This window comes from Bos grunniens, chromosome 17 (assembly GCF_055505025.1).
Source record: "Bos grunniens cultivar Pamir isolate PY7600 chromosome 17, Bosgru_T2T1.0, whole genome shotgun sequence".
NCBI lineage: Eukaryota > Metazoa > Chordata > Mammalia > Artiodactyla > Bovidae > Bos > Bos grunniens.
In genome coordinates, this window is record NC_141181.1 from 59,254,139 (window position 1) to 59,281,748 (window position 27,610).

The window sequence follows — 27,610 nt, forward strand, 5'->3', positions numbered from 1 at the left end:
TACAAGTGAAGTCAGTGTGGCTCTGTTGTTTCATTTTGAGCAAAGGCAGGAATTCTAAAGAAATGTATTACCATTCCTGATGACTGTGTTTAATCAGAAGAATAGTCCATTACAGCTGTCAGAGTTTTTTGCAATTGTTTTCTGAGCAAAAATTAATTTTGGTTGCTTGCCGTTTCCCAGTTAATTGTAATATTTTTGCCAAAACAGCAGCTTTTCAGAGACTAGTTCAGTAATCCTGCTTATTCAACATGCAGAATAACTGTGTTAACTGAAGAACACACTGTTGATGGTTACTCGGAAAGAGGCCCCCCTTGTCTTGGTCTGGTTTCCACCTTTGGTAGGCAGTCCGACTTCCCGTGTAGCCAGCCTGCAGGAATGGAAGAGCCCACAGGTGGCTGAGTTCGGAGACGTGTCCATGTTAATGCCAGAGTATTAAGGGACAAAACAGAGCTTACAACTAGTTTCATCTTTAAATATCCTAGGGATATTAGAGGTGAACTAGCAGAAGATTGAAGCATTAAAGGTTCTGCCATAAAGCTAGGTGATGCATGCCTTATCCTGGTCTTATACTTAAAATACTAAGAGACTGAGGGCTTGGACACAGAAAAATAGCTGTCCAATATCTTAAACTGGACAAGTAAAAGCAATCTGTTTACCCTCATTTAGACACAAAGATGTTCTTAAAGGACTTAGGTTTCTGTCAGGTGGGACTTTTATTGCCAGCCCTGAGTTCACTGAAGGACAATCAAGAGAAGATGGAAAACTTTAGTTACAGAGCAGATGAGACCAAGGAACGGCAACTCAGTAGTCTGCCTTCATGTTACTGCCTGCCCCCTAATTTTCCCTTCTGGAGGAAGAGATTGTACGTGTCTTGACTTCCTCCTCAAGCATTTGCCCGTTAATGACAATTTATTGGCTCACTGGAGATTGTGATGGGGACCAAGAACACAACTTTTGCATTGAGTGGTTGAATTTAGGATTACCGTGATTCTGGAGGCCAGTAGCGCTGCAGCGAGGAATGTGTGCCCTGGAGGTTGGTAAACACAGCTCTGAGTTACAGCTCACTAGCTTGTGCGATCTTGGACAAGTTTACTCTACTTTTCTCAGCCATAGTTACCTTAACTGTGAAATGGAAATACTAGCAACTATCTACCAGTACTGGTGGTTGTAATTCAGCCTGTCCACTAACAAAGAATTGGTAACTGAAGTATGTTAGTTTTGTGAGAAGCAGAGGTGTGCTGTCTTTTCTCCCTTGGTTGGCGCCTCAAGCCATTGAATGTCACACTTGAAACAGTTCTGTGCTGAAGCTGGTCAGGTGGCCTTTTCCACTCCTGAACGCCTGCAGCCGGGTAACTCTGACGGGCTTTCAGCATTTTCTCCTTCTGAACCATTAACCCTTCTTTGATATTCAGTTAAGAGGCTACAACAGGAGAAAGCATTCAAAGTTGCAGTTAGTTTTTCTTAAGCAACTCAGAATTGCTACAACTTGGTGTAGTAGTTGAGGGTTTTTTTTTTTCTTTGAAACAGAAGGCTTTTGAGAACAAATGAATTACTTATTATTGCTTGCATAAAAGGTACATTTTCAACTCTTGAGGCTAGCTAAGAGAGTCAAAGATGAGGAAAATGTCAATTAAAAAAAAAAAAACGCCCAGTAAGTCTCTCACAAAAATCTCTTACTCCTGGGATTGCTGTAAATTGAAACAAGACTTCCCACTGCTGGCAGGTCAGAGACCCTTGAGTTGTTACGACCTGTTGACAGTGGACAGTCAGGCGTCTGTTTTTGGGTGACTGCAGGGGAAAGAGCAGATGGGTGTGGTGGTGCGGCGCCTTCAGCTGTCAGAGTCCACTCCTTCCATTTTTAGTTTGTTATCTAATAATGCCATGGAGCAGATTTTATGTTCTGCAGAAAAGGAAGCAGAGAAAATAAGTCTGTTTACTCGGCTGATGTTAGTTTTATGTATATATCTCACCAGATGTCCGTGTGTGGCAGACACTGCCTCCCCTGCCGCCCTTTCTCCATCAGTTCATCTGTGTGAGGTGCTACCAGCCTGGTCACTACAGTGTGCACGGTGAACTGATGAAACCTGGGTGACGGTGTCAGAGAGGACGAACTTCCAGTTACACAAGAAGTGTCTACAATGTAATAATGCATAGTTAATACCATATTGTAGGGACTTCCCTGGTGGTCCAGTGGTTAAGAATCTGCTTGCCAATACAGGGCACAGAGTCCATCCCTGGTCCAGGAGGACGTGCCGCGGGACAGCTCGGCCTGTGCTCCACAGCCCACACGCCGCAACAGAGACCCAGCACAGCCAGAAAGAAATCATTTAAAAACACCATATTGTATATTTGATAGTTGCTATGCATAGATTTTTTTTTAAAGTTCTCATCAAAATAAAAACCATTCAGCTCTGTGTATGGGGATGTTCACTACACTTACGTGATGATTTCCCACAATTAGAGCCATCATGTGTGCATGGCAGTTATATGGATTTCTTTTGAAAAGATTTTACAGAAAGCTTTCTTTGGTGATAAATGCTGATCACGCTTTGGGACTTTGTCTTTCAGAGCCAGGGTGAGCGTCTTCTTTCTAGGGAAGCACCCGAGGAGCTGAAACAGCAGCCTCTAGCCCTTGGGTATTTTGTGTCAACCGCCAAAGCCGAGAATCTCCCCCAGTGGTTTTGGTCATCATGTCCCCAGGCTCAGAACCAGTGTCCCCTCTTCCTAAAGGTTGGTTTGGTGTCATGTTTGAAGTTTTGGCGCGGGGGCGGGGGGGTGGGGGGAGGTGCGGCGGAATGAATGACTTAAAACTCAAAATTTGGTGAGAATTTGTTCCCTGATTCTCTCGTGTCTACTTGAAATCTGAGGCTGTTTTACTTACAGCTAGAGGCAGAGAGCAGAATTTAGGAGAGGAACCCAAAACCATGTCACAGAGGAATGACATTTCCCCAGGGAGGAGACCTCAGGTCACCCTGTGGTTCTGTGTAGGATTACTGCCGTCAGGGAAGTTACGCCTGGGGAGGGAGAGGTCAGTAATGACTGCTTGTCCTCCTCCTCCCCTTCATGGGGGCCAGTGTTCTTTTTAGAAGTAGGGCAGGAGTGAGCTAAAAACCCTATGTTTATGCATGCCTTTCCTGTATATTTCTTTTACTCCAAATTAAAGTTAAAAGCAAAAGATCTCTCACTTCACTTTGGGTGAAAGAACCTAGAAGAAATCCATAGATTGGCAAAAATGCAGATGTTGAATATCATACTCTTTCGGCAGGACTGTGGCATACCCCTTCTGATGCAGAAGTCCCACCACAGAGGAATCCACGTTATACACACACATACACCTGGATGGTTAAAACCAAAACAGTTTTCTTTTCCTGATGACTTTAACACAGTATTACGAAATCAAAGAATTTATATTAAAAATCCATAATCTTTACCGTCAGAATTATCTTCTCCTCTCTTAAAAAAATATACATTTTTAAGCTCTGTTTACTGAAAAGACTTAGAGATGATAGCTTAGTAGCAATAAACACCTTTTTTGACACATGTATGATTTCTCAACACCACTTACTATTCAAAGAATAAGAGTTCTCTAAGGAATGACTGATTCCAGGACCAAAGTAAGAAATTCATGATGTCCTGAGACATCTTTTCATGCCTAAAAGCATGGAAGTTACCAAAGATTATTAGAGTCTTTTCTAAGAACCAACAGCCAACTTGGAGGGGTTCCCATTGCCCAGGGATGGGATCAGTCATTTGGTCATTAGAGTGATCAGTGGTGGCAACAGACTGCTAATGCTAAGTCTATGGGTTCATAGTTGTGCTGGAAAAGAAAACATTTAAAATAAGTCACCTTTTGAAGGAGAATCAAACATTTATGTGGCCTCTGCTTTAAATATTTCAAAATTAATAAAGTAAAACTATGCTAAAACCCTTATGTTAAAGATTGATGGGGAACTTCATAGTTGATAGAACATGCTGGTACCTGCTGAACCCAGGGCTCTGGCATGGTGCTTCAGGTGGGATAGCGCGTGCCTCTGGACTGACGCTGGAAGGGCAGTACGCCAGTGACGGAGCACGGAGGTCAGGAGAGAGGATCACGGTGACACCGTCAGCCACACCCAGACTGTGGGCCTCTGCAGATTAAAACCTGTAGAGGGACACTAATTATTTGTAGGGCATTTGCAAAAATAGCTTTTTCCCTCTCTCTATTCTAGGATATGGAGTTATTTGGAATCACCTTGGGGTTACTGAGCAGCTTGAATCCAGGGACTTACAGAAGCCCTGACTCCTAAGGGACTTTAGATAGTATCTGCTGCTGGCAGACGTGGGCTTCCTTCCCAAGTTGACTAGGCCCGAACAGTAACATTCTCTGTTCTTTTACCAGGCTTCGCTGCATCACCACATTTCTGTAGCACAGACGGACGAACTTCTCCCCGCCAGGAATTCTCAGCGGGTTCCACATCCTCTTGACTCCAAAACCACGTCTGATGTTTTAAGGTAGATTCAGACCTAGACAACATAGCAGTACAGTTTGAAATTATATGTTTTAATGAAAAACACCTTGGAAAAACAAGAGTAAAATGTGGTGTTTGTGGAAGAGATGTTACCTTTTGTGCAGTGGAGCACTGTCGAATTAGCCAGTGAGAAACCACATCCCTCCAACGCATGCCTTGGACGGACGGACGGACAGACAGACAGGGCAGCAGATGTCGTCACACCGGTAGTTGGGCATGAGCACCGCTGCTGTCACTTCCTGTTCCCAAGCGGCAGTCATGGTGATGAAAGTAGATCAGATTAGGCGTGGATAGGTAGAAAACCACGTCTGAAGCTTAAAGCACTTGACTTTGAACGCATTTTCTACCCTCCCTGACATAGATTATATAAATAAAGTAAAACAAATTCCATGGTTGGGAAATACCTCTCAGAATTCTCTTGCACTTTAGCAAGCTATAAACATGCTTCATATACCTTGAGAAGATATGTAAGCTTTTTCTAATGTTTCCTAACTCTTAAATGATTTGAAAATTATAATTAAAGCAAGAACCTAATCTACATGATTTTGGCTTCCAGAGCCTCTAGAGCAACACCATCCAGTAGAAGTGAGTCACATAATTACCATCTTAATATGGCTACTAGAAAAATTTTGAAATTTTAGTAATATATAAAAATATATGATAATGATCATATAAATAGTATCATTTGAATGGTAATCAACGTAAAAATAGTCAGGAGCTATTTTCTCTGCTTTTTGAAATACTCAGTCCCTGAAACCCCTGAGCCCGTTCTCTACATATACCATGTCTGAGTTGACGAGGGGCGGTGGCTGCCGTATCGGACAGTGCAGGTCTGGAAGGAAGGGGAGTCAGGACAGGCGCTCCGGGCTAGGGCGCGGGACCACTTACAGAATGAGGTCATGCCTTTGTCCTGCGGCCGCCAGGCACCCTGACCTGTGTGTTCTCTCCGGCAGGTTTGTTTTGGAGCAGTACAACGCTCTGTCGTGGCTCACGTGCAATCCGGCCACCCAGGACCGTACCTCCTGCCTTCCCGTCCACTTTGTGGTGCTCACTCAGTTGTACAATGCCATCATGAATATACTCTAATTGGAAAAGCACTTGTTCTCTCTGGCTCAGTTCCTTCTCCCTGCAACCTCAGTCCAAGAAACCTGCGACACTCTGAAATACCCCACTTCCTCCTTTGGAGACCACTCTGCACAGTCCCGCACTGTGATTCCTTCTCAGCAGGCACATGTCATTTCTGCGGTGTTCAGTACCAGAGTGACTCGCTGACACTCCTCTCATGGACCTGGAAGCTTCCACGAGCAGTGACTTTCAGCCAGTGTTACAGTGTGTGCGGGCCCCAACCACTGGGCCACAGGAAGTTTTTCTGTTGGTTTTTAAGAGGGAAATAGAAGAGACGGTGTCCTTTTGCACAAGAGTCTGTGTTTTCAGTCTCTGTTTAACATGGGCAGTGTAGCCCTCGAGGAAACCCTCCAGTTCCTGGTGTATGGTCTGTGGGTTACCTGAACTCCGTAATCTGGGACTTTTGAAAAATAGGAACCAGCTCAAGGACATGATTTCATCATAGGGTTTCTGTCTCTCGTGCTCCCATCTAGACTGGCGTGAGTGCTTTGGTTGACTTTATACCTGTGTGTGGATACAAGCGGTCTGGAGACGTCTTCGTTTTGTTTATTTATTTTAGGTTGTTCTGTCATGTGACTTCTTTTATTTTTATTTTTTTAATTCGCGAGGACCAGGTACAGTAGCTAAAAACCCAACTCAGATCCACCATAGGATTCTTTGACTACATACCTCTGTCCTAGAAGCCGGAAAAGGAGTGAATACAAATTAGGGAGGATCATGCCTACAAAGTAATAATATATTCAAACCACCCAGCAGTAGGTTTTGTCAAGAACAAACTGGGTAAACGCTCTGCCATGTTCCTTATTAGAAGTGGCCAGCGTTTCATGAAGGACATTTTTACACAGAAGGCAGTCAGGCTCCCCCCAGAGCCATGGAGGCAAGTACCTTCGTTAGTTTTATATAGTCACAGTGGAAACATATTTTCTAGTGAATTCTTACTGAAAGCCAGGTCTCTCCTCTCATTAGATCAAAAGGGACTCATGTACATATCACAATCAAAAGTGTTCGTTCATAACATCAGTTATAAATATGGTGAATTTTTTCTGGACCATAGGAATATTATTTCAAAGAAATATTACAACTTAACCATTAAATTAGTACTTGAAGTTGAGCCTTTGTGGTGGAACTTTTTAAAAACAAACAAACATGCCTTTTTAAAGCATTAAGGCTAACTGAAGTATTTTATGACTCCTCACCCCAGGCCTGAGCGGGTTGTCCTGAAGACCCCGTCTCTACCCCCTACCTTGCTGTGCGTTTCTATCTGAGGGCAGTGGGTGTGGGCTTGCCTCCCGTGAGCCACTCTGGTCAGACTGTAGAGTTCTAGTCATCTGTAGAGAGAATCATGCAGATTTTAAAAGTTCTTCCAAGAAACTTCCATATTCTGGTTATTAACAAAAAAAAAAAAAGAAAAAATGTAATAACTGATGATTTTGTAAAAGTATTTTTCTTGAAATAATCTAACGTTTAAAACATTAAAAAAAAAAAATGTGTGGTGGGAATGTGAAAGCAGAGAAATCACTTGTAAATGGATAATTTTGTTCTCTGTACCACCAATTGAGGGGGAGGGGTTGACTTTCGCAATGTATAGGTTAAAAAATCTGATATATCGAACCGTTTGTATCTAATGTGTACAGTGTAAAATTGACTTTAAAAATATTGCAGTGCTATTTTTTCTTAATCAGAAAGGAAAAATTCTCAAGGCCTTTTGAAGAGCATAAGATGATGAAGATTGTAAACTTGTATAAAATTATCTTGGTGAGAAGACAAATTGTAAAGTAGATATTTGTAATCTTTTACCACTTTGGGGTTGCTTTTTTTCCCAGAATTCATCAGAACTTTGAATTTTTTTTTAATGGGCTGTTTTTAATGCAGGGGCTTTTCTTCTCTAGAAACCCAATTCTCAGCAAAAAAAGAAAAAAACACAAAAAACTAAAAAACCCCTACAAAAACTTAAAAAAAAAAAAAGGCAGCAAAGGGTAGTTTTCATCTGGTGTCTTTTATTTAAGTTTTTTAAGTTAAGAAAAAGCTGGTGACATATTTATACGTTTTTGTGCAAAAATAAATGAATGGCAATAGATTTTAAAAAAATCTTATTATGTACTTCTGTGTGAAAAAGTCTGTATAATATTTCCCTTAAATATGCATTATTTTACTTGTGAGTTTTTTACTGAATTAATCTGAAATGTACAAGCCCTGGATTTGCTACAGAGTGAGAACTTATTTTATTTTTTTTTTATTTTTAATTTTGGAAATTCTGCAGAAATCAGAACTCTTACCTTGGTTTGAACTAAAGAGGGGACATGGGGAGGGGAGGGGTGGGTTTGTCCAGCATGCTTGTATGTATATTTCAGAACCTTTTTTAAATGTAAAAGCTGTACATTTCTGGGAAGTTCTGAATTTCTTTTGTTTCCTTTTTCCTTCAAGCATTTTGCAGTGAGCTTCTTTTATATATAGCAAACAATTTGAAAGAATACAAAAATATGTGAAGTTCATTTAAAAAAACTACAGTATAGCGCTGGTACAGTACACTAAAAGACTTTGATAAAAGAAACAATACTAAAAAGCCTCCATTTTAAATGTCATTCATATATACCTTGTGAATGAGAGCTATATACTTTTACACACTTTTTTAGAGGAATAAATTATTGAATTACTGAAACATTGAGTGGCTTTTTTTCCCCCTTCCATCCTGCTTTTGTAGTAAAAATGATTACGCCTATTCAAAAGGTGTTATGCACTATGGATTGAACAGCCCTTGACCAGGAGCCAGGCTCTGCCTTCCAGAGTAAAGTTTTACTCCCCTGATCACTACATCTGATAGCTGTTATAGGTTTCACATACTCCAAGATACAAGTGCATTCATGGATCAAGGTTTAGAATGAGCACACATACACAGCTTTGGAATTGGAGCTCTGGTGTTTTTCCTTCACTGTTTTGAGTGGATCGCTCCAACAATGATCTACTGTCTTCCAGCTCTTAAGGCTGCAGTCAGTCCTAGACTACAAGTCTGTTTTCTGCTCCTGTCTCTTCATGGGCTCAGCCACTTCCCTTTTGTTGTTCCTTAGAAACAACAGTTCCAACTCTACTGTTTTCCCAGCACACGGGCTGATGACAGTTGTGTGCCACCCAGCACACACACAAACAAGACACTCACTGACTGCATGGCCCCACTGCCTCGTGCTCTCCTTGGATCCTTTCCGTAGGAGAAACCACCATCGGGGCAGAAGCACTCGCTAAAGTAGTTTTAACACCAGGACTTGGCAGAGCCTACTGTCAAAATCTGAGTAAGCTGAAAGACCTTGCCTTTAATCTTACTCCAGCTCATGGGCAATATACACTGTTCTAACTCTGAACCTACAGATAAAACTGTTGCCACTGTTCAGCCTCAGTTATTTCCTCTGCGATTGAGTTGAGGGCAGTTCCATGCCAGCACAAAAGCTGTGTCCGTGTTACTATAGTTGTACTATTGAAGAAGGCTGAGAAAAGTGAGACCATTTCGGTTAACAGATAATGTTGATCTCTGTCTTATCCAGTTACCACTGCTTTATACCTAGTTCCCAGCCCTCTTGGACACGCCCCTGGCCAAAAAGCACCGACAACTGCGCACTTCGTAGATTCTGTGAATTCGGGTCAGTCCAACTGTTCCTGTGTCCCTGTAAAAATCAGAACTAGGTGGTATTTTTCCAACCAATTCATTTTCTTGGGTTCTGTGCTCATACATCCGATGGCACTTAATCCAACAACCATTGAATGTTGACTTTATTTATACTAGGAACTCTGTTTTCATAACATTATTAGCCATACCAACATCAACAGTAGCGAAATCTCTAAGACAGAAAAAACTATCAAATTCATTCATTTTGCAGATTCCGTGTAGGTTAAGTCTGACCTGTCATTCCAGCCATCGGCCTCCAGGCATTTGCTCTGCTCAGATTCTGCTTAAACCAGTTCATTCCCCCCAAACCATGCCATCCAATAGTTTTATGTCCTGGCCCCTGTTCTGGGGCCAGGAATTTGTTCCCAACTGGTATCAAAGAGCTCATGAAAAATCTTTATAAAAAAGTGCAGTTTGTCAATAGTTCTTAAGGACAGATTTGTCATAAGACTTGGTGTCTGTGTGTGTGAGACATACTGGAAACAGATTTTGTTCCTTGTCATCCACACACCACCAACCGTTCTATAAAGATTTCTTTCCCTTTTGAATGTACCACTTGCTACAGTCCTAACAAGATGCGATTTTCATGTATTACATTATCTTGTAATACATGATTATGATTAGTTTGTTTATATCCCCTTGACAAAAAGGAAAGGTCACTCTACCAGGAATTAGTTCACGTCATTAATACCTAATGAGACACCATCATAAGATTCTGTTTTGTCGGGTAATTACAGGGTTGCAACAGTTGCCCTGGGCATGTTACTCTGCTTGGAACCAGATTTACCAAGTCCCACCACTTCACTTGAAATTCTCAGGTCAACTTTAAAAAAGATTTGTTTTTTGGCACTTAACTGCTTCTAGTCAGAAGAAAGTAATAAAGCAGGTAAGAATAAAAGTTGAGGAAGAAAGCTTGGCAAGACTGAAGTCCTGATTTTTCTCTGTTAAGGTTATTTTCCTCAGTGAACATTAGTTACCAAGGAAGATGCAGATGCAGACAGACACTGGGTCAGTCTCACTTTTTTCTTTTTAAGGCAAGCAGGGAGGTGTGGAAAGAATGTTTTAGTTATCTAGAAACAGCGTTTGTCCGGGCTGCAACTTGGTGCTCTGCTCAGGTTGGAGTCTAAGCAGGAGTGTCGCGGTGCGTTTAAAATCACCCACACCTCAGAACAGGCAGACACGCTGAAATTATAACAGCCCCTTTCAGCATCTCTCTGGCCAGTGCTCCCTATTTTATGTCTTTGTCTCCTTGCTTGCAAATTAAGCAGGTTTCATAAAACCACATGATATTCAGGAGAACTGGCCCTGCCAGAGCTAAAGTGAGAGGGCTGACTTGGAAATGTTTGCTGTGGAAGGGTCATCCATTTAACATGTAAGATGGTCATTGTCTTAATTAATTAATTTGAGCGCCCAACACTTTTCAGAAAGCATTTATAAGTTAGCTTCTCTTATTTAAATCTTACTTTGTTTACTTAGAGGCTTGATGGAGCTCTTACTAATTTATGTTATTTAATATATAAAATTATTTACTATCTGCCTCCTTTAAGTGTGTGATTTTTAATTGTAGAAGAGAATGTTTATGTAGTTCTATCTATGTGCACACACCAGGTTTTGGGTTTTTTTTCCTGTTGACCTCTTATCACTACAAAACTTAGGAATTTATCTCCCTATCAGGTCTAGGAATCAAGGTCTTTTTTTTTCTCATGGGATGAACTAATGACTTTCCAGTCATTTCTGTGAACAGGAGAGTTTACTTAAAATGACAAAAACGACCTCAGATTGGGCTGACTATATACTAATGCTGTGAGTAGGCACACGGGAAACGTTTGTTGAAAGAGTGGAATGAATACACATCAAAACTGAAATTTACCAGCAAATTCACCACCTGCTGCTGCTTTTTGGAGGAGCAGAAAATATATATTTTATATACTAGAAAATAGAAGAATTCCTTTTATTTTTCTGTTATTGATTTAGGTTTTCTATTTCTTATGCCAATTTTGGAAATTTGAATTTTTACAGGGAAAAAATTGAGTTTTCCAACATATTACTACTATGCAATTGTGCACAGTATTCCCTTAATTTTGAACCTGCTGTTTTGGTAATGTATGGTCCTTCTCATTTCTGTTTATGCATTTTTTTCTTTTTCCTTTCTTGATGGATTATTCTAGCAGTTGCTGTTTTTTAGTTTTGATTTTTTCCAAAGAAATAGCTCATGGATTTAACAATTCTGCTGTTATTTATCCTGGCTTTTAATCTTGTTCCCTTTCCTAGTTTCCTTGAGGGTTTTATTTTCCTTGAATCTTAATTCCCTGCTTAGTTAATTTATTTTCCGTTTTGATGATACAGGCACTTATAGCCTAGGGGCTTCTGGATGTGTGTGGGCCTCCTGGAGTTACAAGCAAAATTCTTTGTGTTTGCATTTTTTCTAGGGCGGGGATCTATTGTATCAGATTCTCAGTGGTATCTGATCCTTAAAGGGATAAAAATGACTGCTCTGGGACTATGTTAAAGCTGACTGCATCCTACAGGTTTTGATGTTTAATGTTTTCATTTTTATTTTTAGACTTGGGTGTTTTCTTTCTTTTTGGATCTGCTTTTTTTTTAAATAAAGGAAAGTTCTCTTTGGATTTCAAGTCTCTTGGACTGTAATTTTCTCTTACTACACATAATCTAATAATGACTGGGTTTTGCAAACAGTCTCCAAAACCTTCAAAACAAGATGTGTCCTATTCAGCTCTGTCCCTCAGAGCCCCTGGAGAAGGAATGGCTGCCCATGCCAGTATTCTTGCCTGGAGAATTACATGGACAAAGAACAGATTTTTAGACTCAGTGGGAGGAGGAGAGGGTGAGATGACTTGAGAGAATAGCAATGAAACATACACATTACTGGGCTTCCCTGTTGGCTCAGATCATAAAGACTCTGCCTGCAATCTGGGAGACCCAGGTTTGATCCCTGGGTTGGGAAGATCCCCTGGAGAAGGGAATGGCAAGCCACTCCAGTGTTCTTGCCTGGAGAATCCCAGGGACAGAGGAGCCTGGCCGGCTACAGTCCATGGGGTCGCAAAGAGTCGGACACGACTGAGTGACTAACACATACACAAATGTTACTATATGTAAAGCAGATAGCCTGTGGGAGTTTAATGTATGGCGCAGGGCACCCAAGGCTGGTGCTCCATGACAGCCTGGAGGGATAGGGTGGGAGGGGGTTCAGGATGCAGGGACACGTGTATACCTGTGGCCAATACACACTGATGTACAGCAGAAATCATCACAACATTGTAATTGTCCTCCAATTAAAGTAATTAAAAAAAGAAGAATTCCATGGACAGAGAAGTCTGGTGGGCTACAATCCACGGGATTACAAAGAGTTGGACAAGACTGAGTAACTAACACAACAGAAATATAACGTGAGCCACATAAATGTAGTTTTATAATTTCTAGTAGCCACATTTACAAAGTGAAGACAACAGGGGATATTACTTTGAATATTTTTCTTTAACTCCATATAGCTAAATTTTTATATTTCAATGTGAAATAAAAGTTATCAGATATTTAGCATTCTTATTTTTGCAGTTAAGTCTTCAAAATTCAATATTTTGTTTACAGTGTATCTAATTTGGATGCTAAATTTTCAGTGGTTAAAGCAAAATACAATTGTATCAAAACAGGCTGAATTTAACCAAAAAATTGTATGCTGCTTCAGGTTTTAAATTTTAATGAAAATAAAATTTAAAAATTAGTCCCCTCAGCCATGTTCACATTTCCAAGTCACACACTTAACTATCCCACTGGACAGTACAGTGCCAGAATGTAAGATTTGAGATGGATTAATTGTCTCAAGTATCAATATATTTTCTATATTTTCTGTCTGGACCTCAGCTGACGTCCAGATAGTAGGAGTTAAATGTCCCACTGCAATTTGGCTGTCCTTTTTTCCCTCTACCCTACATTATTGCTGCATAAAGGTTTATGATGTATCTGTTATATAATTTATCTCTATAATGAATTCTGCATAGATTTTTCGCTTTAAATTATCCTTTGATATGAATATTACCAACCCTATTTCCTTTAGTTGGAATTCTGGTTCTATCTTTGACCGACCATTTATTTCCAACCTTTGTCTTTCTGTGTTAGTTGCTCTTCATACAAGTCATGGCGTCTCATTGCTTCATAGAATTACAATCTCTTTCAACAGCGCCATTTCTACCATTTGCGTTTCCTGTTCTGTGTTGCCCTTTGACCTGTCAACCAGTTCTTAAAAATGCACATATGATTTGTTTGCTTCCTTTCTCTTTTCTGTTTAACCTTTTTGTGTATGAACTCAATTGTTTTTATCTTTCAAAACATTTTGAAGAGAAACCTTAGTTTTCAGTTAGTGACTGCCTTACAACAATCCACAAACATTCACAATGCACTTATCTACATGTACACATCTAAAAAAAAAAATCCTTCCTTAACCACGAGTCCTAACTCCACCTCCATCCTGTTCTCTCAAGACTCACGCAGCTGTATGCATCTCCCAGGCCCTGTGGAGACCTGTGAATCAGAGCAGAATTTTTGTCCGTCTTTGTCCCCCTTTCCCCTGGATACTGCCCTGCAGGTTTGAGCAGCTCCCTTAGTTACACGCTTCTCTCCATAGCAAAGGCAGAAGCCACTTCACAGAACGGTAACACATCTGCAGAAGGAATTTGAGGATTCTGTCAACAGATACTCTGTGCCTCTCAGGTGCCAGGCCCTGTGCTAGGGGGTGAAGAGATAACCCCCGCGCTCCCATATCCTAAGGACCGAGGAGGCCAGCATCTGTGACAGAGTGAACCAGCCTCTAAAAGAGCCCCGCAGAGAAATGCACTCCCCAAACCAGCCCGGGCAATGGGCAAACCCATTCCTGTCTCCAGTTTGGAATCTTCTTTAAACAAAGGGTATGTAATTTACAATGTTCAGTTTCTGGTATATAGCAGAGCGATTCAGTTACATATTATATGTCCATAGAATTCTCCAGGCAAGCATACTGGAGCAGGTTGCCATTTCCTCCTCTGGGATCTTCCTGACCCAGCCACTGAACCCGTGTCTCTCGTGTCTCCTGCATTGGCAGGCGGATTCTTTACCACCAGCGCTACCTGGGAAGCTCCATATATGTGTATACATACATGTGTGTGTGTGTGTATGTTCTTTCCATTATGGTTTATTACTGGATATTGAACATAGTTCCCTGTTCCACACAGTAAGTCCTTATTGTTTATTTTATATCTTGTAATGTGTATATGTTAATCCCAAACCCCTAATTTATCTCTCTTCCTTCCACTTTCCCCTTTGACAACCAGAGTTTCTTTTCTAAGTCTGTGAGTCTGTTTCGTAAATGGTTCACTTGTATCATATTTTAGATTTCACATGTAAGTGATTAAGTGATACCACATGATATGTGTCTTTCTCTAACTTCACTTAGTGTGATAATCTCTAGGTCCATCCATGTTGCTGCAAATGGCATTATTTTGTTCTTTTTAATAGCTGAGTAATACTTAATTGTGTTGATGGATATTTAGGTTTCTTCCAAAATGGTTGTCTGAGGAGGGCTTACAACCAGTTGAGAAAAGAAGAGAAGCGAAAGGCAAAGGAGAAAAGGAAAAACACACCCATATGAATGCACAGTTCCAAAGAATATCAAGGAGAGAGAAGAAAGCCTTCCTAAGTGAACAATGCAAAAATATTAGAGGAAAACAATAGAGAAAGATTACAGATCTCCCCAAGAAAATTAGAGACACCAAGGGAACATTTCATGCAAGGATGGGCACAATAAAGGACAGAAATGGTAAGGACGCAACAGAAGGAGAAGATACTAAGAAATAATGGCAAGAATACACAGAAAAATAGTACAGAAAAAGGACTTAATGACTTAGGTAACCACAGTGGTGTGGCCACTCACCTAGAGCCAGACATCCTGGAATGCAAAGTGAAGTGGGCCTTAGGAAGCATTACTATGAACAAAGCTAGTGGAGGTGATGGAATTCCAACTGGACTTTTTAAAATCCTGAAAGAAGATGCTGTTAAAATGCTGCACTCAATATGCCAGCAAATTTGGAAAACTCAGTAGTGGCCACAGGACTGGAAAAGTCAGTTTTCATTCCAATCCCAAAGACAGACAATGCCACAGAATGTTCATACTACCACGCAATTGCACTCATTTCAAAACATGCCAGTAAGGTAATGCTCAAAATCCTTCAAGCTAGGCTTCAACAGTATGTGAACTAAGAAATTACAGATGTACAAGCTGAATTTTAAAAAGGCAGAGGAACCAGAGATCAAATTGCCAACATTTCTTGGATCATAGAAACAGCAAGGGAACTCCAGAAAAACATCTACTTTTGCTTCACTGACTAGGCCTTGACTGTGTGGATCACAACAAACTGTGGGAAATTTTTAAAGAGATGGGAATACCAAACCACCTGACCTGCCTCCCGAGAAATCTGTATGCAGGTCAAGAAGCAACAGTTAGAACTGGACATAGAACAACAGACTGGTTCCAAATTGGGAAAGAGTATGTCAAGGCTGTATATTGTCACCCTGCTTATTAATTTATATGCAGGGTACATCATGCGGAATGCTGGGATAGATGAAGCTCAAGCTGGAATCAAGATTGCTGGGGAAAATGTCAGTAACCGCAGATAGGCAAATGACACCAACCTTACAGGCAGAAAGTGAAGAAGAACTAAAGAACCTGTTGATGACGGTGAAAGAAGAGAATGAAAAAGCTGGCTTAAAACTCAACATTCAAAAAACTAAGATCGTGGCATCTGGTTCCATCACTTCATGGAAAATAGATGGGGAAACAATGGAAACAATGAGAGACTTTATTTTCTTGGGCTCCAAAATCACTGCAGACGATGACTGCAGCCATGAAATTAAAAGGCACCTGCTCCTTAGAATAAAAGTCAGGACAAACTGCACAGTGTATTCAAAAGCAGAGACGTCACTTTGCCAACAAAGGTCCATTTAGTCAAAGCTGTGGTTTTTCTAGTGGTCACATACAGATGTGAGAGTTGGACCATAAAGAAAGCTGAGCACCGAAGAACTGATGATTTCAAACTGTGGTGCTGGAGAAAACTCCTGAGAGTCCCTTGGACTGCAAGATCAAACCAGTCTACCCTAAAGGAGATCAACCCTGACTGTTCATTGGAAGGACTGATGCTGAAGCTCCAATACTCTGGCCACCTGATGTCAAGAGCTGACTCACTGGAAAAGACCCTGACGCTGGGAAAGATTAAAGGCAGGAGGAGAAGGGGGCGACAGAGGATGAGACGGCTGGATGGCATCATCAACACAACAGACACGAGTTTGAGAGAACTCCAGGAGATAGTGAAGGTCAGGAAAGCCTGGTGTGCTATAGTCCACGGGGTCCCAAAGAGTAGGCCGTAACTGACTGACTGAACAACATGTCTTGGCTAATGTAAACCGTGCTGCTATGACATGGTGTGCCTAGTCACTCAGTTGTGTCCGACTGTGCAAGCCCATGAACTGTAGCCCACCAAGCTCCTCTGCCCATGGGGATTCTCCAGGCAAGAATATGGGAGTTGCCAAGCCCTCCTCAAGGGGATCTTCCCAACCCAGGGATTGAACCCAGGTCTGTGCAATGCAGGCAGATTCTTTACCATCTGAGCTACCAGGGAAGCCCATGAACATGGAGGTACATGTACATTTTCAAACTGCAGTGTTCTCTAGATATATACCCAGGACTGGGATTGCAAGATCATATGATAATTCTATTTTTAGTTCTTAAAGCACCTCCGTACTGTTTTCCATGGTGGCTATACTCATTTACATTCCTACCAACAGTGTAGGAGGGCTTCTCGTTCCTCCATGTCCTCCCCAGCATTTGTCATTTGTAGACTTTTTAACGATGGGCACTGACTGGTATGAGGTGATCAGTTCAGTTCAGTCACTCAGTCATGTCCGATTCTGCAACCCCGTAGACTGCGGCACGCCAGGCTTCCCTGTCCATCAGCAGCTCCTGGAGCTTGCTCAAACTCATGTCCGTTGAGTCAGTGCTGTGATACCTGACTGTAGTTTTGATTTGCATTTCTCATAATTAGTGATGCTGAACATCTTTTCATGTGCTGTTGGCCATCTATCTGTCTGCTTTGGAGAAATATCTATCTAGGTCTTCTGCCTTCTTTTTTGACTGAATCCTTTGGGTTTCTGTTACTGAGTTACATCAACTGTATGTATCGTTTGGAAGTTAAGCTCTTGTCAGTTGCATCATTTGCAAATATTTTCTCCCTTTCGGTCATCTGTCTTTTCATTTTGGGTATGGTTTCCTTTGCTGTGCAAAAGCCTAGAAGTTTAATTAGATCCCATTTATTTTTGCTTTTTTTTCTATTGCCTTAAGAGACTGACCTAAGAAAACAGTGGTATGATTTATGGTACCAGTCAGAGAATTTTTGCCTATGTTCTCTGTCTTACGGTGTCATGGTGTCAGGAGTTTTATGGTGTCATGTCTTATATTTATGTCTTTAAGCCCTTTTGAGACTGTTTTTGTGTATGGCGCTAGGGTGGGTTCTAACTTCATTTGTGGGCATGCAGCTATCCAGCTTTGTGAACGATACTTTTGCCATATCAGAGAAACCCAGGGAGGGACCTCCATTATGCGCTGGCAAGTCTCCAAAGAGCTCACAGAAGCATTCCATGACAGTGAGATTCAAATGCCTGCCGAGAGTGTGTTTTGTTACTGGTTTTTTTTTTTTTTTTTTTTTTGGCCATGCCATGAGGCAAGTGGGATCTCAATTCCCTGACCAGGGATCAAACCTGCACCCCCTATACTGACAGCATGGAGTTGTAACCCCTGGACTGCCAGGGAAGTCCCTATGTTTTGTAACTTAAAGGGACCAGAACACTTACCATTACCTAATAGTGACCAGAGAAGTTATGAGGCCTCCCCTAAATTCTATCTAGGAGCGAGGGAATAACTGTAACTGTAGAATAAGGGGTCAGGGGAAAACAAAAATAAAACTGTTTTAAAGTGACCTCCCAGGGACTTTGCCAGTGGTCCAGTGGTTAAGACTTCACCTTCCAGCAAAGGGGGTGGGGGTTCAATCCCTGGTCAGCGAACTAAGATTCCACATGACTTGTGGCCAGAGAACCAAAACATAGGACAAAAGCCATACTGAAAAAATTCAATAAAGACAAAAAAATTGGTCCACATTAAAGCAAAAAAATCTAAGTGACGTCCCAAATGCTGTGCTATTTCAAAGTACTGGCTACATTTGGAATAATTAAACCACAGGTAAAATGGCTGAACTAGAGAAATGAGTATCACTGTAGATCTAGCTTTCCCAACATCACTCGCTGAAGGGATTATCTTTTCTCCATTGTATACGAACATCCAAGTGTTAGTCACTCAGTCGTGTCTGACTCTTTGTGACCCCGTGGACTGTAGCCCACCAGGCTCCTCTGTCCATAGGATTCTCCAGGCAAGAATACTGGAGTGGGTTGCCATTCCTTTCTCCAGGGATCTTCCCAACCCAGGGATCGAACCTGGGTCTCCTGCATTGCAGGCAGATTCTCTCCCATCTGAGCCACCAGGGAAGCCCTTGTATATACTGCCACTTTTATCAAAGATTAGTTGATCATATGTGCATGGGTTTATTTCTTCATTTTCCTTATATTTCTTTGGGTTTAGAAGAGACAGCCATCTACAGTGGTCTTGAAGGGCTGCTCTTCCTGTGGGTCATCCCCGTGTAGCTGTGGGAGTCTAATATTTTTGGTGCAAAGGCTGTTTTTAGTGTCCGTGTGCGTCCTCAGTGTGTGCTGGGCATTATCCCCTTGAAGGGGGTGTGGCTGGTGGTGTGGGGACCAGAGCCTGCACCGGGTGTCGGCAAGGCCTCCTCTTTGTTTTGGGGTTGTCACAGCCCTTGTCGGGGGCAGGGTCTGCTCCTCAGTCGTTGGAGTTGAAGCCCTCAGATCTGTCTCTGAGCTGCGGGGTGAAGGAGGTACCTGGAACACTTCTGGGTGAGGGAATTCCCATAAGGCTTTTAAAGTGATGAAAGAGAAAACAACTACATACAACTAAGAATACTCTACTCAGCAAGGATCTAGTCATATTTGATGGAGAAATCGAAAGCTTTACAGATGAGCAAAGCCAAAAAAATTCAGCATCACTAAACCAGCTTTACAGCAAATGCCAAAGGAATTTTCTAGGCAGAAAAGAAAAGGCCAGAACTAGAAACAAGAAAATTGCAAAACAGAAAGGCTCACCAGGAAAGGCAAACTTACAATAAAGGTAGGAGGTCATCCGGGCACAAAGCTAGTGGGGAGGTTAAAAGACACAAGGGGTAAAGTCATTTGTGTCCACAAACAAGCAGTTAAGGGATACAGAAAATGATTAGATGTAAAATACAAAAACAAAAACAGTAATCATGAGAGGAGATTACAAATGCAGTGTATCTAAAATGTGCCTGGGGACTTCCCTGCTGGTCCGGTGGCTAAGACTCTGCGCTCCCAATGTAGGGGGCCTGGGTTCTATCCCTGGTCAGGGAACTAGGTCCCACGTGCCACAGTTGAAGATCCTCTGTGCCCCAAAGACCTGGCACAGTCAAATAAATAAATATTAAAAAAAAATAAAATAAAATGTGCCTGAAATTAAGAGATTATCAACTTAAAACAAGCACATCTAAATAAAGTCTCCTATACAAAAACCACATGGTAACTACAAAACAAAAAACACAGACAAAAGCAAAAGGAATCCACAGATAACACTAAAAATTGTCATCAAATGAGAAGAGAACAAAGGAAGTGGGGGGAAAGACCTATGAAAGCAAATCCAGGGGCCTCCCTGGTGGTCCAGTGGTTAAGACTTTACCTTCTGATGCAGGGGGTATGGGTTCAATCCCTGTTCAGAGAGTAAGATCCCATGTATCTTGCAGCCAAAAACCAAAACAGAAAACAAACAATATTGTAACAAATTCTATAAAGACTTTTAAAATGGTCCACATCAAAAAATCCAAAACAATTAACAAAGTGGCAATAGGAACACACATATCAACAATTACCTTAAATGTAAATAGTCTAAATGCTCCAACCAAAAGACAGACTAGCTGAATGGATACAAAAATAAGAGTCATATTTGCTGCCTACAAGAGACTCCCTTTAGACCTAGAGACACATATAGACTGAAAGTGAGGGGATGGAAAAAGATAGTCTGTGCAAATGGAAATCAAAAGAAAGCCAGAGATGTAATATTTAATCAGACAAAATAGACTTTAAAATAAAGACTATTACAAGAGGCAGTGGTTAAAGAATCATTACACAATGATTAAAGAATCAACCCAAGAAGAAAATATAACAATTATAAATATATATGTACCCAACATAGGATCATCTCAATATATAAGGTAAATGTTAACAGACATAAAAGGAGAAAATGACAGTAACAATAATAGTGGGGACTTTAACAACACACTTCTATCAATGGGCAGTTCAGCCAGACAGAAAAGCAAAAAGGAAACACAGGCATTAAATGATATCAGAACAGTTGAACTGATATTTATAGAGCATTCCATCTAAAAGCAACAGAATATATATTCTTTTAAAACGCACACGGAACACTCTCTATGACAGATCAAACTCTGGGCCACAAAGCAAGCCTTGGTACATTTAAGAAAACTGAAATCACATCAAGCACCTCTTACAACCACAACTCTATGAGGCTAGACGTCTACAAAGAAAACAACAGCAAGAAAAAACACACTCACACACCAAGGCTGATAAACCACAGGCTACTACACAACCAGGGATCACTGAAGTAAGCAAAGAGCAAATCGGAAAGTATCTAGAGACAAACACAAACGAAAACCTGATGGGCTAAAACCTCTAGGCTACAGCAAAAGCAGTTGTAAGAGCAAAGTTCATAGCGACATGTTTTCCTCAGGAAACAAGGTGAATCTCAACTTAGCACCTAATCTTACACCGAAAGCAGCTACAGAAAGAACAAACAGAATCCAGAGTTAATAGAAGGAAGAAATCATAAATATCAGAGCAGAAATAAGAGAAATAGAGATTTAAAAAAAAAAGGAATCAATGGAACTAAGGGATGGTTCTTTGAAAAGATAAAGAAAATTGATAAACCTTTAGCCAGACTCATCAGGGGGAAAAGGGAGAGGGCCCAAAACAATAAAACCAGAGATGAGCAAGTAGAAGTAACGACTGACACCGCAGAAACAAAGGGTAAGAGACGACCACAGGCAACCGTGCGCCGATAAGTGCACGACCCGGAAGAAACGGGCAAGCTCACAGGCGGGTATAATCTCCCAAGACTGACCCAGGAAGAAGCAGAAAATACGAGCAGACCAATTACCAGTACTGAAATGGAATTAGTAATTTAAAAACTCCCAACAAGCCAAAGTCCAGGACCAGCGGCCTTGACAGTTGAATCCTACCCAACGTTTACAGAAAAAGTTAATACTTCTGCTTCTGAAACTATTCCAAAAAAATTACAGAGGAAGAAATATTTCTGAATTCATTTTATGAGGCCACCCTGATACCAAAACCAGACAAAGATATATCACACAAAAAAGCAAATTACAGGCAATATCACTGATGAAGATAGATGCAAAAATTCTCAACAAGATACTAACAAACTTACTCTAGCAATACATTAAAAAGATCATACACCGTGATCAAGTGGGATTTATCCCAGAGATGCAAAGATTTTTCAATATTCTTAAAATCTATGTGTTATACCACATCAACAACCTGAAGAATAAAAGCTGTAAGGTCATCTCAATAGATGCAGAAAAAGCAAAATTCAACATCCATTTATGATAAAATTTCTTCAGGAATTGGGCATAAAGGGAATCAACCTCAACAGAATAAAAGCCATATATGACAAACCCACAGCTAACATCATTCTTAATGGTGAAAAGCTGAAAGGTTTTCCTCTAAGATCATAAACAAATCAAAAATACCTGCCCTCATCACTTTTATTCAACACAGATTTGGAAGTCCTAGTCACAGCAATCAGAAGAAAAGAAAGGGGATCTAAACTGGAAAAGAAGTGAAACTGTCACTGTTCGCAGATGACATGATGGTATATGTAGGACATCCTAAACATACAACCGAAAACTAATAGAGCTCATCAATAAATGCAGTAAAGTTGCTGCATACAAACTTCATGTTCAGAAATCTGTTACATTTCTATACACTATCAACAGAATATCAGAAAACAAAGGGACTGGAGAATCCCTTAATTTCTTGGATTGGAAGACTCAATATTGTAAAAATGTTCATACTACCCAAAACAATCCACAGATTCAAGGCAATCCCTACCAGATAACCAATCGCATTTTTCACAGGACTAAAACAAAATTTTAATCTGTATGGAAACAGAAAAGACCCTGAAAACCAAAAACAAATTTGAGAAAGAAGAACAGAGCTGGAGGAATCACTCTCCCTGACTTCGAGTATACTACAAATCTACAGTAATCAAAGGAGTGTGGTTCTGGCACAAAAACAGACATAGATCAATGGAATGACAGAAAGCCCGGAAATAAACTCACACACTGTGATCGATTAATCCACAACAAAGGAGGCACAGATACACGTGGAGAAAAGACAGTCTCCTCAATAACTGGTGCTGGGGACACTGGGCAGCTGCCTGGGAAATAATAAAACCAGGACGGCCTCTAGCGCCATACACAAGATAAGCTCACGTGGATTAAAGACCCAAAGGTAAGACCGGATGCGATCAAACTCCTAGAGGAAAACGTAAGCAGAACACTGACATAAAACACAGCAATATTTTGGGGGACCCATCTCCTACAGTAATGGAAGTAAAGACAAAAAATAAACAAATGGGACCTAATTAAACTTAAAAACTTTTGCACAGCAAAGGAACCATTAACAAAATGAAATGACAACCTACAGACCAAGCATCCTTGGAAAATGATGCTACTGACAAGGCATTAATTTCCAAAATATACAAACAGCTCATACAGCCTAATAAAAAAAAAAAAGCAGAAACAAAGAACCTAATAAAATTGAGCAGAAGACCTAGGTAGATATCTCTCCAAAGAAGACATACAGATGGACAACAGGCACGTGAAAAGACACTCACCACTGCTGATTATTAGAGAAACGCAAATCAAAACCACAATGAGGCATCACCTCAGACCAGCCAGAATGGCCGTCTTCAAAATGTCTCCAAATCATAAATGCTGAAGAGGGTGTGCAGAAAAGGGAACCCTCCTATACAGATGGTGGTAATACAAATTGGTGCAGCACTATGGAAAATATGTGGAGGTTCCTTAAAACACTAAAAATAGAGTTGACACATGATCCAGCAATCACACTCCTGTGCATATATCTGAATAAAACTGTAATTTGAAAAGATACACGCACCTCGATGTTCATCACAGCACTATTTACACTAGCCAAGACATGGAAGCAACCTGAATGTCCATCAGGAGAGATGAATGGATCAATAAGATGTGGTATGGATACAATGGAGAAGGCAACAGCACCCCACTCCAGTCCTCTTGCCTGGAAAATCCCCTAGGTGGAGGAGCCTGGTAGGCTGCAGTCCATGGGGTCGCGAAGAGTCGGACACGACTGAGTAACTTCACTTTCACTTTTCACTTTCATGCATCGAAGGAGGAAATGGCAACCCACTCCAGTATTCTTGCCTGGAGAATCCCAGGGACCGGGGAGCCTGGTGGGCTGCTGTCTATGGGGTCTCACAGAGTTGGACATGACTGAAGCGACTTAGCAGCAGCAGCAGCATGGATACAATACTCCAGTTCAGTTCAGTTCAGTCGCTCAGTTGTGTCCGACTCTTTGGGACCCCGTGAATCGCAGCACGCCAGGCCTCCCTGTCCATCACCAACTCCCGGAGTTCACTGAGACTCACATCCATCGAGTCAGTGATGCCATCCAGCCATCTCATCCTCTGTCGTCCCCTTCTCCTCCTGCCCCCAATCCCTCCCAGCATCAGAGTCTTTTCCAATGAGTCAACTCTTCGCATGAGGTGGCCAAAGTACTGGAGTTTCAGCTTTAGCATCATTCCTTCCAAAGAAATCCCAGGGCTGATCTCCTTCAGAATGGACTGCTTGGATCTCCTTGCAGTCCAAGGGACCCACAAGAGTCTTCTCCAACAGCACAGTTCAAAAGCACCAATTCTTTAGCGCTCAGCCTTCTTCACAGTCCAACTCTCACATCCATACATGACCACAGGAAAAACCATAGCCTTGACTAGACAGACCTTTGTTGGCAAAGTAATATCTCTGCTTTTGAATATGCTATCTAGGTTGGTCATAACTTTGCTTCCAAGGAGTAAGCGTCTTTTAATTTCATGGCTGAAGTCACCATCTGCAGTGATTTTGGAGCTCAAAAAAATAAAGTCTGACACTGTTTCCACTGTTTTCCCATCTATTTCCTATGAAGTGATGGGACCGGATGCCATGATCTTTGTTTTCTGAATGTTGAGCTTTAAGCCAATTTTTTCACTCTCCTCTTTCACTTTCATCAAGAGGCTTTTTAGTTCTTCTTCACTTTCTGCCATAAGGGTGGTGTCATCTGCATATTTGAGGTTATTGATATTTCTCCCGGCAGTCTTGATCCCAGCTTGTGCTTCTTCCAGCCCAGCGTTTCTCATGATGTACTCTGCATATAAGTTAAATAAGCAGGGTGACAATATACAGCCTTGACATACTCCGTTTCCTATTTGGAACCAGTCTGTTGTTCCATGTCCAGTTCTAACTGTTGCTTCCTGACCTGCATACAGATTTCTCAAGAGGCCAGGTCATCCTGGAATGTGAAGTCAAGTGGGCCTTAGAAAGCATCACTACGAACAAAGCTAGTGGAAGTGATGGAATTCCAGTTGAGCTATTTCAAATCCTGAAAGATGATGCTGTGAAAGTGTTGCACTCAATATGCCAGCACATTTGGAAAACTCAGCAGTAGCCACAGGACTGGAAAAGGTCAGTTTTCATTCCAATCCCAAAGAAAGGCAATGCCAAAGAATGCTCAAACTACCGCACAATTGCACTCATCTCACATGCTAGCCAAGTAATGCTCAAAATTCTCCAAGCCAGGCTTCAGCAATATGTGAACCACGTACTTCCACGTGTTCAAGCTGGTTTTAGAAAAAGCAGAGGAACCAGAGATCACATTGCCAACATCTGCTGGATCATGGAAAAAGCAAGAGAGTTCCAGAAAAACATCTATTTCTGCTTTGACTATGCCAAAGTCTTTGACTGTGTGGATCACAATAAACAATAAAATATTACCCAGCCATAAAAAAAGAATGAAATAATGCCATTTGCAACAACATGGATGGACCTGGAGACTGTCATACTAAGCAAAGGAAGTCACAGAGAGGAAGACAAATATCACACGATATCACTCATATGTGGAGTCTGAAAAAAATGATACAAGTGCACTTATTTATCAAACAGAAACAGACTCACAGACACAGAAAACAAACTGATGGTTACCAAAGCGGATAGCGCGAGTGGGGAGGTAAATTAGGAAAACACGTAAGTTGTCAACAGGAGACGGGATCATCACGTGGTACCCAAAACTAAATGAACCAAAGCTATACGTATTTTAACTCAGAAGGACCCTATGGGGCCTTCCTGGGGACAGACCCCTCCCCCATATCTTCTGCTTTAGCTCCTCTGTGAAGTGCCTGGATAACAGTATCTGATGCATATCTCCTGAGTAATTTTTCAGCTCTGAAAACCACCAAATGGAAGAATTTAACGACTTTATAATCATGAGCATGTAGTCCTTGACCTTCTGGTGTCTAAAGACTGTTCACCTCAACCAGTAACAGAATTGTGCACGACTTGATCACAGACCCGGGAAGCCCCTCCCTCACCTCACCTCCTAAAGGGCTTTGCTGAAAGCCTTCAGGGAGCTCAGGGTTTAGGGGGCCACCTGCCTGCCTTCTATCGGCACCTTTACACTAAAGCTGCACTTGCCGTCACGACCACCAGGTGTCAGTAGATGGGATTTACTGCTCACGGGTGAGCAGATCCAAGTGTGGTTAGGTACAGAAGTAAAACTCATGTAATTTACTCTGGCCAATTATTTTGATATCATTGACTGAAAATCTGCTTTCCCCTATGAATGTGGGAAACACCCACAGTGTCTTCACTGATCTTTCATAAATTTAACTATTCAGGACAAAGCTAGAAAAATTCAGAAACTCAGCCTGTTCTCAGCCAGTCTCTGGCTATTTCTTACGCCTTATCACTTTGGGGACTTGAAAAGAAAAAGAAAAAGAGTGGCTACAGGTGTGAGTTCCCATCAGCAAGACAGTGAATATATATTTCTTCAACTAATTTATTAAAAAAACAAAACTAACATATTCCAGGCACTTAAACAACCTAAGGTTTGAAAACTGCCATGTGAAGTACATAATACAGAACCCACTTCACAAAGGAGACAATTAAAACTCAGAGCAATTAAGTGACTTGACCAGGATCACACAGCAGGACAGGAGTAAAAACAAACTCAAACCCAGGTCAGCCAGATGGCCAGGCATACTCAGAATGCATGCATATGGTCAGCTCACTCAGGGCTGACTCCCTTCAAATTTCTACTCCCAGTGGGTCCTGCCAGGAGTCTGCCAGCTGAGGGAGAGAGGAGACAGTCAAGAGACACAGGCCTGGGGGCGTTCAGGCTGGGAACAGGATCGGACATTGGCCCGTACTCAGACTTGGCGCTGCTTCCAGCACATGGCCCGTGTCCAGCTGAGCTTCTCGTAAATATAGCCCCTGTCAGGCCCCCTAGTCCAGCTACAAGTGAATGTCAATCTAAAGAAACAACTCGGGAGACACCAGGCCCCACGAGCTTGAAGAGCAGAAAAGGCCTCTGAGGATACATGCCTTCAAAACCCACTACGCTAGGCCCCGTGTACCATTCCCTCCTCCCAGCCCCAAGCCTGGAAACCATTTCTTAAATATTCAAACATGGCCTCTAAGCTGGGAGATTAACTAAGACGCAGCCTTCTTATCGCAGGTAGGACTTTCAGAGGCCCTCCTGGTAGAACCGTAACAGGATCCCTCCAGGAGGGGAACTAATCACCCTGAAAGCTTCTGAGCGTGGAGGGGAGGCAGGAGCAGAGAGTCTGCCCCACCCGGGCCAGCCTCATCCCCGCAGTGACCCACATACAGGGAAGAAACCTACCTGCTGCAAGACTGGGCCCCAGCCTCCCCGAACGTGCAGAACCCAGAGCTGAAGACATGATACACAGGCGATAGCCAGGCCCATTTCATAGATGGGGTTCATCAAATCATGCTCAGTAAGCCCTCCAAAGCCTGGGATGCCC

General features: G+C 41.7%; 1 protein-coding gene and 1 long non-coding RNA gene across 10 annotated transcripts in view; one reads left to right on the forward strand and one right to left on the reverse strand.

Annotated features, from left to right (window-relative positions):
- The window catches only part of MED13L (mediator complex subunit 13L), a 278,625-nt gene extending 273,017 nt beyond the window's left edge, over positions 1 to 5,608 (forward strand). For all 7 annotated transcript variants that reach the window (XM_086348057.1, XM_086348053.1, XM_086348054.1 and 4 more), the window contains 3 exons: positions 2,569 to 2,730; positions 4,382 to 4,494; positions 5,465 to 5,608. In XM_086348057.1, coding sequence (XP_086204183.1) covers positions 2,569 to 2,730; positions 4,382 to 4,494; positions 5,465 to 5,597 — 408 coding nt within the window. In that variant the 3' untranslated portion in view covers positions 5,598 to 5,608. The remainder of the gene's footprint in view (positions 1 to 2,568; positions 2,731 to 4,381; positions 4,495 to 5,464) is intronic.
- LOC147355509 (uncharacterized) lies at positions 697 to 27,610 on the reverse strand. Of its 3 annotated transcripts, XR_015144590.1 has the most exons (7): positions 27,469 to 27,610; positions 6,880 to 6,964; positions 5,400 to 6,312; positions 4,605 to 4,750; positions 4,379 to 4,506; positions 3,980 to 4,144; positions 1,931 to 2,133 (listed from the first exon to the last, which is right to left on the reverse strand). It is a non-coding gene; the product is annotated as an uncharacterized LOC147355509 (long non-coding RNA). The 3 variants fall into 3 exon arrangements; XR_015144589.1 differs by lacking the exon at positions 27,469 to 27,610 and having other exon boundaries at positions 6,880 to 7,017; XR_015144591.1 differs by lacking the exons at positions 1,931 to 2,133; positions 6,880 to 6,964; positions 27,469 to 27,610 and adding an exon at positions 697 to 1,900 and having other exon boundaries at positions 4,235 to 4,506; positions 5,400 to 5,538.